The 12,210-nt window shown below is 53.9% G+C and overlaps 4 protein-coding genes across 4 annotated transcripts; 2 read left to right on the top strand and 2 right to left on the bottom strand.

Moving 5' to 3' along the window:
• Positions 1-5,983: 5,983 nt before the first annotated feature.
• CLUP02_00016 (mannosyltransferase) lies at positions 5,984-7,552 on the top strand (the record flags this gene model as incomplete). The annotated part of the gene is made up of 2 exons (XM_049279070.1): positions 5,984-6,873; positions 7,129-7,552. The coding sequence occupies 2 exons, from the start codon at positions 5,984-5,986 to the stop codon at positions 7,550-7,552; spliced, it is 1,314 nt and encodes a 437-aa protein (XP_049135027.1).
• Positions 7,553-7,700: 148 nt separating this feature from the next.
• CLUP02_00017 (uncharacterized protein) lies at positions 7,701-7,865 on the top strand (the record flags this gene model as incomplete). The annotated part of the gene is made up of 2 exons (XM_049279071.1): positions 7,701-7,769; positions 7,836-7,865. 2 exons carry the CDS (start codon positions 7,701-7,703, stop codon positions 7,863-7,865), a joined length of 99 nt encoding a protein of 32 aa, XP_049135028.1.
• A 997-nt stretch (positions 7,866-8,862) lies between these two features.
• On the bottom strand, positions 8,863-9,698 carry CLUP02_00018 (uncharacterized protein; the record flags this gene model as incomplete). Its single annotated transcript, XM_049279072.1, has 3 exons — positions 8,863-9,202; positions 9,353-9,489; positions 9,600-9,698. 3 exons carry the CDS (start codon positions 9,696-9,698, stop codon positions 8,863-8,865), a joined length of 576 nt encoding a protein of 191 aa, XP_049135029.1.
• Positions 9,699-10,244: 546 nt separating this feature from the next.
• On the bottom strand, positions 10,245-11,691 carry CLUP02_00019 (C4-dicarboxylate transporter/malic acid transporter; the record flags this gene model as incomplete). Its single annotated transcript, XM_049279073.1, has 3 exons — positions 10,245-11,334; positions 11,432-11,609; positions 11,667-11,691. 3 exons carry the CDS (start codon positions 11,689-11,691, stop codon positions 10,245-10,247), a joined length of 1,293 nt encoding a protein of 430 aa, XP_049135030.1.
• Between the last annotated feature and the right edge of the window lie 519 nt (positions 11,692-12,210).

Consider the following 12,210-nt stretch of genomic DNA (forward strand, 5'->3'; position numbering starts at 1 on the left):
AGTCTTTTGCGGAATGTGCTGTGCAATTTTGTGCTGCAACTTCAGCCTGGCTTTACCAGACCAGTACGGAGTACACAAAGACTGACAGGGTAGCGACTGCCGCCTCCACATCGTCTTTGCATCGGCTCGTCGGCGAACTGCGAGACCCTAGATCGGACGGGACGGGGTTCCCTCTCCGACCGTCTGCCCATTGCACCGCTTCTTCGTGGACCGTTAGTGACGAGCTCCCTGACGGAGGAGGGGCCACCTCCAGATCAGTGCTGATGGCCACAAGCCTCTCTCTGAGTATCAGCTCCTTCTGTGCGTCTGGCTAGAAACTTGCCTCGCTTCTTTGCTGAACTCCTGCATCCAGAGAACACTCTTCTTGCATCTGTGTTGCAAGATGATGACAGACAGCAAACTGTGTTTGTGTTTGCGTAGTGTTGGATGGGTGTCGCCGGTGAGGGCTGAACCTCCAGAGATGGATGGCTGGTCCAAATCTTCAGCCTTTCCGGTTTCCCCTCGTCTGAGGCTTGCCGGAAGAACTCTCAATCCTATCACATAACTTTGCCTGTAAAACACGGCTGCCGAGGGGGAGGTGCCCGGAAGGGTGGTTTACAACCACGTCGTCTAGTTTCTCGTCCGGCCAGCTGGGGACCACCATGGTAGCGCAGCTATAATCAGTTGGCTCCAGTACCAGTTGCGCGTCTCCATTTCCCCTCCCGCCACGGGAAGGGTTATCCCGAGTCCAGCCAAATGAAGTGTGGGCTGCTGCTGAACCTCCCGACTAGGAAAGCCAGGGGAACCAACATTTCGGGAATCGTCGATGCGCATTCGATTCGCAAGGCGTTGGTGAGAAGGACGGCGAAGAAACAACCCCGACCCCAACTCCGTTCATCCGTCATCGGTAAAAGAGCTGGCCTAATCTCAATCCCGTTGAATAGGTGAAAAGGCGGCAGACGCTCCGTGTGTCAGACCACTCTCAGAGACCGCAAAGGCGCCGACTTTCAGGGCACATTGTTGGTGTCAGTCAGATGTTCTCTCCAAGACTGACCATCTGGATCACTGGAGCCCAGTCTGCCGCTGCGATCGGGCGCTAGGCCAGTAAAGGGCAGGCACACGCCGGCTGCAGTCTCGCGTGGGTGAGGTATGGTGGGGTCGTACTCGGATTGGATAGACGGCTAACTCGGGTCTCCCTTGCAAGCTGGCCTGGCAGGGTACGAGGGTTCATCTTCCCTCCCACAAAAGGGGATGCCCACATGCCACAGGACTGGGCATCCCAAGATGCGCAAGCCGTAATTATGTGCAGCTGTGCCTACGGATAGTGCGTCTGTGTGCGTTCAGAGGTGGGAAGATGTGTAGTCCTTCTCCCTCTTCTTGTTCTTCACTGTGCAAGTGCCACAGGGTGTCTGTTGTGGCGGGTGAATCACACTCGTCGGAGCACCTCATGAAGATTAACCGTAACATACCTATGCTCGGCCTATACCCAAGCACCCAGGCTTAGCAGCCGCTGATTTGGGCCGGCGATCAACCTGGAACCGTGGTCGAGAACACCGCCCAGAAGTAGGGACGGGTTACGGGAGACGGGCGCCGTCACAGATGAAGGGTTAGCCTTTCTACCCAGTCGCAGCCACGGCGTGATACGTCTCGAGCCGATGGAAGCCCTAGATCAGACCGTCCCCCGAATCCACGATAGGCGTCCGCACCTTCTGCACCTACTGCACCTGACGAGCTCTGAACGCACGCCGAGGCTGCCCTAGCCGTGACACGTTGCAGGCCGACTGCTGTTGCTCAGAAGTAGTGATGTCGAGTCCATGGCATGTGTAAGTCTGTTTGTTTCGTTTCCAGCGCTTGTTTCGCGCTATCGTCACCAAAGCTTCTCGGAGAAACAGAAACTACCTGCAACGCCTACTAAGTGCACTCAATGTGTTTTTCGGGTCTAACGAGCCCGGCTGATTGGAACCGTCTGAACAACAATTGTCTGGCCACGCTGTACCTGCACTTGGGCCATGACGTGTTGGGCGGAATGGCTGTTAGTGTCCCCGGACGGTAGAGCTGGTTTAGGTGATCAAGACCAGCTCTGGCGCTCTGGTTCTTGAGTCTCAACTCTCGACTGAACTGAAAAAGTCGACTAGGAGGAACTACTGCCGCGAATTGTCTTGCCAATGTTGCAGCAAGGAAAGCAGCCGGGACAAGTTTAGATACCTAGGTAGTGCCTAGATAGATGATAGACAAGAGGGACAAGTTCGCTCGACTAGGTGGGGGTAATCGCTGCATCCTGCGAGATGGTAAAGGCGCATGGCACTCTCGGATTTGGGTCTGCAAGATTGGCGGCGGTGCCTCAGTGCCGATTCGATTCGTTCAGTCGTCGAACGAGATGCCGCGATGGAACACCAACACCTCTACATCGATCGTCGAGTAGCAACAGGCCATTCCAAGACAGTTCAAGATATGGAACAGCGGTGAGATCCAGGGCCCCAGCGTACGTATTCGGGTATTGTCTGCGCCGAGTGCCCAAAGGTCCTGCATCGACACCATGAGCTGTGTAACAGTTGCGAGATGGTCGCCGGCGAAGTCGCGAATCGGCCCAGGCATCAATTAGTCGAGCGGTGATGATAGGCATGCTGATCACTGAAGCCGGTCAGCTCAGCCCAACGATTGGATTCCTCGCTATTACGTGTGCCCCACTCGAGATTGCGGATGATGCTCCATGTCATCCATCGTTGGCTTCCGCAAGCAAGTGCGGCTGTAAGGTAAGCACCAGGCACAAAGTACCGCCATCATCTCCATTCTCCGAAACCATGATCTGGGGTCACAAGCTGTGATACCGAACAACCTGGGATCCAGCAGCGGGCGTTCTTACGCAGTAGACGTTGCTGCAGAGAGGACTGTTTGGCTTGCAGTGCCCTGTAGCTTCTCAGTGCCCGCCCTATGAGAACACCACTACCGTGGCCTGGAAGTATCCGTACATAAGCAGGGCGTTCGTTGCTCTCTGGAACGGGCGCGAAAGCAGTCAACCAGGAAGTGAAGGTCAGGGGTCCAGACGCAATGGCCAATCCGGTGGCTGCCAGCGATGCCGAACGGACGCGGATTGACAGTCTGGTGACAGTTTCTCAAGGGCCAAGGGTGCCCATGGATGCGAAGCTTAAAAGGAAAGTCGGAAACTGGCTGTGTCTCTTGGTAGTGTTAGCAACGACGTTCAGGGCCGCCCGCAACAGAGTCGAGTACTTCTCTCTCTCAGAGGTCAGACAAAGACACCTGAGCGTGCTGGGGCTGAGAACAAGGTTGGAGGGGTTCGTCATCCTGCTGTGTTCTGTCGTACTGCGGTAGGTAGTGAGTTCTGTGCTTGAAGGGGAGCAAGGGACGCCATGTGAAACAAAAGCAAACAATGACTGCTCGGCCTCTCAACCTTCCCTTTGTCGACCACAGGCCAAGTCCCAGCTCCGGCTGCTCACGGCCGGTTCCGGCTGCGAATTGCCTGTTGCGGTACGGAGTGGGCTTATGTAAACGCAAGGTGCATATGACTTTTAGCTTCGGCTCGCAAACATTCAACGTTCACGTCCTTTACCCAACTTAGGTACTTGGTAGTATCCGATGGTGAATCTTGACTTTTGGAAGGACCCGAACTGCCTGTGCCTCCTCGGAGAAGCCCTGCCAGGCTACAAGCTCGAGTGAGGAAAGAAGCGAGGACGGCACGACGAGAAAGGGTTCTTTACCCAAGGTACCTAAGGAAAGTGAGGGCGGAGTGGTGCTTTCCGCTCCGATGCCGATCTGCCAAAAGAACTGGGGCCGACCTGCCTTGCTGGACGGAATGTCACCTTCCCACCTTGTTTCCCATTTCCCATCTTTGGATCTTTCTTTCCTCGTCCCGCCATGCACATGTCACCATGTCCCCACGGGATGTCAATGTCCAATCTGTCAGGCACCTCCTCGCAGCCCTAGGAATTCCTTTCTTCCTTCCTAACGCCCAAGTACCTCACTCACAGATACCACAGTACATACAGTACCTTATGCAGATGCGCCTGACACATTATACCGTAAGGTAAGGTAGATGTGAGCGATGGTCTCAGTCACATGCAGCTTGCCCCTTTTCCTTTCCCTGCGTTACCTTACCTCCAGATATGGATGGTACTGCCTAACTTGCATTTGCACATGCTTCAAGGCGCCATCCATCTGAAAGACCACTCAACCATCAAGCGCGAGCTGGGCTGGATCTTGGTAAACGTCAAGTGACAAAAAAGGAATCTGGACCAGCCGCCAGCCCGCCCTCCTCCACCTTTACGCATACCGTGCCGGCTGGAGTGCAGCGGATCTACCGGGACTTGGCTCATTGGACAAGTTTGGGCCTTTTCCAAGCACACAAGTCATTGAAAATAATCATGGTGGCTGCTCGTCTGCATCCATGGTCGGGTCTTTTTTCTGTCGGTCTGCACGATGAATGGCTGGCTGCACGTTCATGCTTAGTACTCCGTCCTGGGCGTACTGCGACCACCTTCAGTCAGCATATGGCGGTAAGCAAATGCATCAACAACGGATGGTTGATACATAGATTAGATAAGTACCTGGTGTAGACATCAGATTAAGGGGACAGGCCAATATCCAGCCAGCCTCATCCTCCCTTGAACCCATGGCCCGATCCATTTTGCCATTCAAGGTGGTGCGGCCCACCTTGGTCTTAGCATGCATCTCGCCGCCAAACCGAGACTAGGCTGTGTAGGTTCTTGAGCAATGAGCACCTATTACTCCGTATGGACGAGATTCTCTTCATTTCACTCTTGTCAAGCTGGAACGCAGTCGAGGGAATCTCAGGGGAAGAAAAACACGGGGCGGCAAATTCAGGGGATGAAGCTCTCCTGTAAGAGGTTCCAGCTTCTCCCCATTGCCCACGGGCGGCCCTGGACGAGCCCTGTTCAGTGGAACCTGGTCCGAGACTTCGCCACACCTTCATCGCACACTGATCCTGATGCGGCCAAAGTCCACCAAACTTGTGCTCACTGCGCCGTGGGCTGAGCGGGCTCTCCGCTATTCAATGCCCTGGAGCCCTGGAGTACAGGCTCTCCACTGCTGCGGAGAGGAGCACAGGGGTAAAAGGAGGTTGGAATCGAGAGGGGCAGTCTATGTACTGGTTTCCGCTAATTACAATCCTGGTAACCAGGCAAGGGCGACATGGTCTTGGAGTTTTGAGTCCCGGTCCATCTTCAAGGCTTGACAGCCAGGTGGACACTGGCATCCGCAATCAACGGCTCGTCCCATGAAGACAGACGCTTGGAACGCTTCGAGAAGAAAGAAAAACAAAAAGGGCTGAAAAAATGGAGGAAGAAATTTTCGTCTCGCCCACATCGTCAACGTTTAGATGGAATGAGACCCGCTCGCATTGTGCTGACCCCGAACTCCGCCTCGGCGGGATGTCTTCTTAGGTAAAGTCTGTCAAACGGATCAAACAGTATTACCTACCTTTCCGGCCCTGGGCTCGCTCGTAGACTGCGGTGTACGGTAGCCAAAGCCATACTCCGTACTCCGTACTGAACAGAGAGAAGAGAGGAAAAAGAAATCCGAAAAAAAAAAAAAAAAAAAAAGAGTTGCAGGTGGTCTGTGCATTATCGCCGTACACCGAGTCACCGACGGAGCCGGCTCACCGAGGTCACTCGGCGGTTGCTATTGGCCACAGTTGATCCCGCCCATTCCGACGCGGCTAAAGCTCCCACTCCGTTGAACCTCGCCTCAAGTCCTCCCGTCCAACGAGACAAACGGCAATGTCAAGGTAAAGGCAACGCCAGCCAAGAGTTCATCCACAACTATCATTACCAACACGGCAGTCAAACTTTGTCTTCCCTCTCAGAATTTCCCAGCAGTGGATCTCTTGCCACACTTTTTGTCCGTTGTCAACTTGTGGTCGTTACAAGTCCCGCCGCCTTGGCACTTCGCGGACCTTTACTCGCGCCCGGAATCGCGGCATCTCCCGCTCCTCGACCTCACCTCGATTTTGCCCGACGTCATCACAATCATGTTCTCCCGCCATGACTCTCAACCCCGTCAGACCTTGATCACCGCTTTCGTCGCCTGGAAGGCCCTCCTACTGGCCATCGCCCTCGGCAGCGCTGTGGCGCCATCTTACGATACTTCGACGACCTTGATGCTCCAGCGCAATGAGTCCGACGTCTCCCTCGTCACCCGCCTGACGCGCTGGGACGCTCTCTACTTCACTCAATCCGCCAGACGCGGCTACGTGTTCGAACAGGAGTGGGCTTTCAACGCTGGTCTGCCACTCGTCGTCTCGGGCCTGATCCGGGTCGCGCGCCTGCTTGGCTTCGAGGGCGATGAAACCGGCGCGTCGGAAGCTGCCTTCAGCATCGTGATCGCTCACGTAGCTCATCTATTCGCCGCTCTCGTGCTGTACGAGCTGACCATCAAGCTCTTTACTCGACCTCGATTGGCATTCCTGTCCGCCTTGCTCCACATTTTGTCTCCGGCTGGCCTATTCCTTTCGGCACCCTACGCAGAGAGTCTTTGCGCCTTCTTCTCTTTCGCCGGCTACTACGTGCTCGCATCGGCGTCGACCTCCATCAAGGGGTCGTTTCCATGGGTCACAGCTCAGATCTTGGCCGGCGTCATCTTTGGTCTCGCGACGGCCTCTCGGTCAAACGGCCTCCTGAACGGCCTCCCCTTCGCCGTCGAGTGTCTAATGATCCTGCCCCCGCTGCTGGCCAGCCCTATGAGCTTGAAAAATATTGCGGCTCTGTTTGGTTCTGTCACAGGCGGGCTCCTCGTGGCAACGGGGTCCGTTGTACCACAAGCGCTTGCTTGGCTGCGATACTGTTCCGGCGCATCCGAGGCGCGCGCATGGTGTGAGCGGACCGTGCCCAGCATCTATTCCTTTGTACAGGAACATTACTGGTATGTACTCTTTGCGCTTCACCGTCGTTTTCTCTTTCAGGAATGAAAATTTCTCTCCAGCCTTACACTAGCCATGGGTCTGGTCATGGTTGAGTCACCCCTCCCCCCTCTGTCTGCTTCCCTCCCTCAGGCCCCGTCAAGTGCTTTGGGTCGGTACTTGCGGAGATTTGAGGTGGGATCTGGGTTTTGTGGGATCGTGAATGTCACTTGGTTCCTCTAGATTCTGTTCTCGCTTGCTAATCTTGGATCACGCAGGGACGTTGGCTTGTTCCGTTATTGGACGCTATCGAACGTTCCTCTGTTCGTTCTTGCCGCGCCGGTGCTGGGACTCCTCATGGTGTCCGGGTGGGAAGTCATCAACAGGCCTTCGGGGTTGGCGCGGAGTCCGACGGCGGAGAAGCAGCGACAAGGGCAGAGTGGCACGAAGTCGGTTTTAGTAGGTTCCATGGCCGCTGCCCAACTTCTGCTTGCCGCCTTGGCGATCACGACGTACCATGTCCAGATCATCACTAGGATCGCGTCTGGGTATGCGGTGTGGTACTGGTGGGTTGCCGGTTGCCTGCTGGACCACGGCGCCAACGGCAAGAGACGGGACGTGGGCGGCAAAGTTGTCATTTTTTCGGTAATGTACGCCATGATTCAGGGTGTGTTGTTTGCGTCGTTTCTACCGCCTGCTTGAGATACCCCGGGTTCTGCCGCTGCGGCGCATGGATCTCAGTTTAACCTGTTCATCATAATAAATAGACTTTTCTTTTGACATTGAGTCGCATGACGAGAGTGCCTTATGAATTCAACGCCCCGTACTGCATATGGGATGATGACCAAGAATGTCGGCCACTTCGGATAGCCTGGAAAGCCTCATGAACCCTTATCTGGACCCTGGCTCTTGCTGGCAGGTAAGCCAAGCAAACCTAAAGCCTTGCGTATGAGGTGTAGTCAAACAATGTGACTCAAGCATGAAGAGTGATGTCATGCTTCCCAAGGTCGGTTGACGTCTCTGGCATGTTCATGCCATCTATACGCCAATAAAATTTGTCTTCCAGAGCAATTCAGGGTCTATGATCGTGATGAAAGGCTAATATTGGATGACCACCGGTGACAAGTCCGTCATCCAATTGACCCAAGTCACGAGGCACCTTGTAATGGCTTGACCTGTGTTTATGCCTCTTTCTAGCATCAAAGTAAGTACGAGGGTAGGACTGCAGATTGCAGTAGGGGTGACCTCCTGACCATGGTTCAATCGTGGCCTATCAAATTGTTCTGAAATCATCAATTGTGAACACCTCACTCTGAGTTTACTGTTTAAAAAAGTACCGAGTAAATGGTGCATCGATCAAATAGTCTAAGAGGGCCTTAGTCGAGAGTGCAGCACAACATTAGGTATGATGATCAACACAGCTGGACTCCACGAGCTTGGAATTTGGGCCGGATGCCTTGTTGTTAAAATGTAGCATACAGTCGGCGGCGTGGGGTATGTCATGGAGCCTCGCACACTCGGTAAGAAAGGAGTCTCGGCCTTGGAATTGATAGCTATCGTTCTTCATTCGACATGTTGGGCAACCTATAACAATCATAAGATAACAAGCAAGGAACAAGGCCTTTTGGGCGTAGTTCTTTGTATTCCTGAGCTAGATGTTCATTCTGGGTACAAGAACGATAAAGCCATGATAGCTGTCCTATCCCGATGGCCTTTTGGTGATGACTAGGCATAATCAGCATGGACTCTCTCGCTCTTCAACCTGAGAAAGGACACAGACTTACAAGCCCCCATTCAGACCGTGCGTTGCCATATCTCCAGCCTTCGACCCCCTTCCAGTGCTCATCTCCTATCTTAGACTCGTATCGATGACGGTCACCTGTGATGTTAGATGTATTCTCTAATGGAACAATGGTTCGTACATATGTGTGAGTAGTATGAAAGAGGCGAGCAGTGCATGTACTATCAGAAAAGCTATCCCATGAGGACTGGTTAGGTCCAATGACAATCCCTTACTGAAGAGCCTTTTTCTTGAGCTGCATGAGGTAGGCCGAGGTGCGAGCAACCCTTTCCGTCTCGAAACTGAATTCTTTTCTGTAGCGAGCTTTCTTGCGCTCGATTTTGCGGTCTCGGCGGAGGACGTCGTCGAACTGGTGGGCTTCCAGCCAAAGGGGTAGGAAAAAGGATATGGAATCAATGAGGGGATCAGCCTGGCCGACGACGAACTTGACGATTCTGATCTCCTCGTCATCCTCACTGACCGCTGCATTGTTGCAGAAGATATGCTTGGAGCGGTCAGCAACGTAACCTTCGTTACGGGCCAGATAGTTGTCCACGGCCTTGTATCGATAACTAGGATTGAAGAAGCCTGTCATCTAAAGGAAGATGCAAAGCTCGTTACCGGTCATGGGAAGAGCCTGCGGATGATTCCTGACGACCAGGCGGATAGCGAAGGCAATAATCTGCTTGGGATCGTTGACTGCGGAGTTAATGACCTCTTACTTGGAGCCGTCGGGATTCTGACGAGAGTAGCACACGACGGAGGCGCCGAAGTGATCAGGGAGAGGGCCTGGGAATTTCAAAGGCAGGTGGCCATGGCCATCCTCAGACTGCAGGTCGCCGATGATTTCCTCATCTTCCTATCTACTGATTAGCCCGTCTGCGTGTTTCTTATTACAAGCCAATTGATTGCTTATCCGTCCGGGACGCAGGGCGCCCAGTCCCCGTGCCAGATGAAGCACTTCTCAACTTCCCACTTGACCTTGGCTTTGGCGCAGTTGGTAATCACGTATGCAGAGTCGGAGGTGGGTGTGGTTGGGGGAGGGTAGAGAGAGCCTGGGGTGGCCATTGTTCCTCTGTGCGATGATGCCGTGTTGAATGATGAGAAAGTATGAATGTTGTCTTGGGTTGGTGATGGAAGGAGCGTTCCCCAATTTCAAAAATTTCAGAAGGCGTGAGTATTTGTGAAAAGGTGTTTCAAAGCGGCGTGTGTATTCATTAGGGTTTAATATGCCTCACCACATCATCTCATCGGCGTGTCTATTCACCTACGTATACGTGCGCGATGTGTTAGAAGGCATTGTCTTCAAGCTGGGCTACCGGTTTCTTTGACCTGCGTTCACACGAGTTTCATCGTCTGGCTTGAAAGGCTATGAGCATACTTATGAAACACCAACAGCAAACAGCTGGATAAACATGTATTTTAACCAATGGTCTCAAGCCAATATCTAAGGGTACAGGAAGGCCTGGCTAGGGGTATGGAGTCTAAAGTAGGTAAGAGTAGGTCATTAGCAGGACGAGTAGGCTCTAAAGTTGCCACACCGTCTTCATTAGGATTAAATGTGAACCTAAAAGTAGAGTCCACGGATAAGGGACACTTTGTGAAGCCCGTCGCTTAGTCGCTGTCCTCGTCCCGGCCAGGCCATACGAGTTTTCTCCTGATGACGGCACGGGCACAGCAAAAGCCAACAAACAGCCAAACGGCGACCAGCGCAATGGTGAACACCGTGGCCAACCACAGCAAGCCCTCATTGCCGAAAGCCTCGCCTATGCGGATAGTGGCAATGGTGAAGCCGACGTTGGGGAATACGAAACTCCACCAGCTGAGGTGAAAGGAGTGATCGGGCATCCCAAACATCGTAGAGAGACAGGCGGATGAGAAGAACCAGAACGACAGACCCCACAGAAAGACGGCGGTGAAGAGAGCGACGGCCCTTACGGCGAAAGCGACGGTGCCTGGATTTTCCATGCCGTACAGATAAGCCGCATCGCGGAGGGAATCGGAGATGATGGATCCCTCGGAAGCGATGAGCCGGGGCACGTTGGCACCCATGGCTACCAAGGCTGCGGCGGTGAAACTCGGCGGTCCGACTGCGATGAACATTCCGGGGCGTTGGACGGGGAGGCCAATGGTCATGAGTCTGGACAGATACGTCGCGTACATGAAAGCTGAGACGAGGAAACCCAGCCCCTGAGCCGCGAGACCTGCGCCTAGCATAGCAGCGGCTTGATTTGGCGGCTGCGAGGAGGCCATGAAGCCAGCTAGCGTACCTGATAGCATGACGGGAAAGATGGGCAGAATCCAGGCCGGAGTCATGCTATCTAGTGACAGTCTTCTGCGGCCGGTGAAGAGGAGGTGGTACATGCCGACGGAGGCGAAGAAGGTGACCACGAGGTAGATCCAGAAACACACTCTCAAGGTGACGATGAGCCATGGACCACATTTCGGAACAGCGTAGTGTTGAATGTTGGAAAGGGCGGCAGCGATGGAGAGGAAGAAGGTCGGGATAAAGAGGGATTCTGAAGGGTGCGTGATGGCTTTTGCTGGCGTCTTTCGGAAGAAGGAGAAGCGGAGGCAAAGGGCCAACGTAATGAGGAAGATGAGAACAATGTCGAGAAGGAAGACGATGAGACCTATCGTGTCTAGCCCGCGGAATCGATGGGGAGTCTCGGCGATGAGGAGGGCGATGCCGCCTGTTGACATGCTGTGTGGGAGGTGTCAGTGAGATACAGGGGGTGAGGGGGCTAGGCCGGTAAGCCTGCATGGGAAGCCGTCGGCTCGGGACGCGGCATGAGACATACGTTAGGGTGTACCATGCAAAAGTGAAATGATGTATGCGTTCGCGCAGAGAGACCTTTTCCAGAAGGGTGTTGGTTCTGCTCTTTGTGCGGGAGAGGGTGGCCATGAGGGCATTCTGAGGCGGCTCGTCTGAGATTTGGCCCTCGTCCCTGGTTCGGGTCGAGGCCTTGGAGACGACATCTGCGATATTATGTGAGTACGCGAGACTGAGTATGAGAGTAGAAAGATCGGACTAACTTGTAGGTTCGTCAGCGGCAGCCATTATGATGGATTCGACATGAGTAAAGTGAATGTTTTGAGGTTCTCTTGATGAGATTGATGAGTTGTGAGAAGCGACTGATTGTTTCTTTGATGCAACCTTTGGACGCGATTCCTTGCTCGAGGTTCCTGGCGCTCAGATGATCGACGTCACTGTACTTTGGCATCCTACGGGGATGGCCCTACATTAAATTTAGAGTCTGCAGCAGATGAGTCAGCCAACCTTTGCTATGGTTCTCCCCTGCGGGTCACGCCAACGAGTCGGTACTGGAGTGATGAGAAAAGGGGGCGGTCGTACGATTTGAGTATTTTTTGAGGGCTTTCGTTCCTGGGATTCAAACCGGCTGGTCACTGCTCGGTAGGAATAACGAGCCATACGGAAGGCAAGAGAGGATGAACAGCGGTCTGGGAAATTCTTGATCGGCAGGGCCGAATTGAGGCCGGGCATCGGTTCGATACGGAGGCGGCGAGCTAGGAAGGTACTGCCGGCGTGGCGCCGTGCCATCGGGTCTTGGGGTCTTGG

This window comes from Colletotrichum lupini, chromosome 1, assembly GCF_023278565.1.
Source record: "Colletotrichum lupini chromosome 1, complete sequence".
Classification (NCBI taxonomy): Eukaryota; Fungi; Ascomycota; class Sordariomycetes; order Glomerellales; family Glomerellaceae; genus Colletotrichum; species Colletotrichum lupini.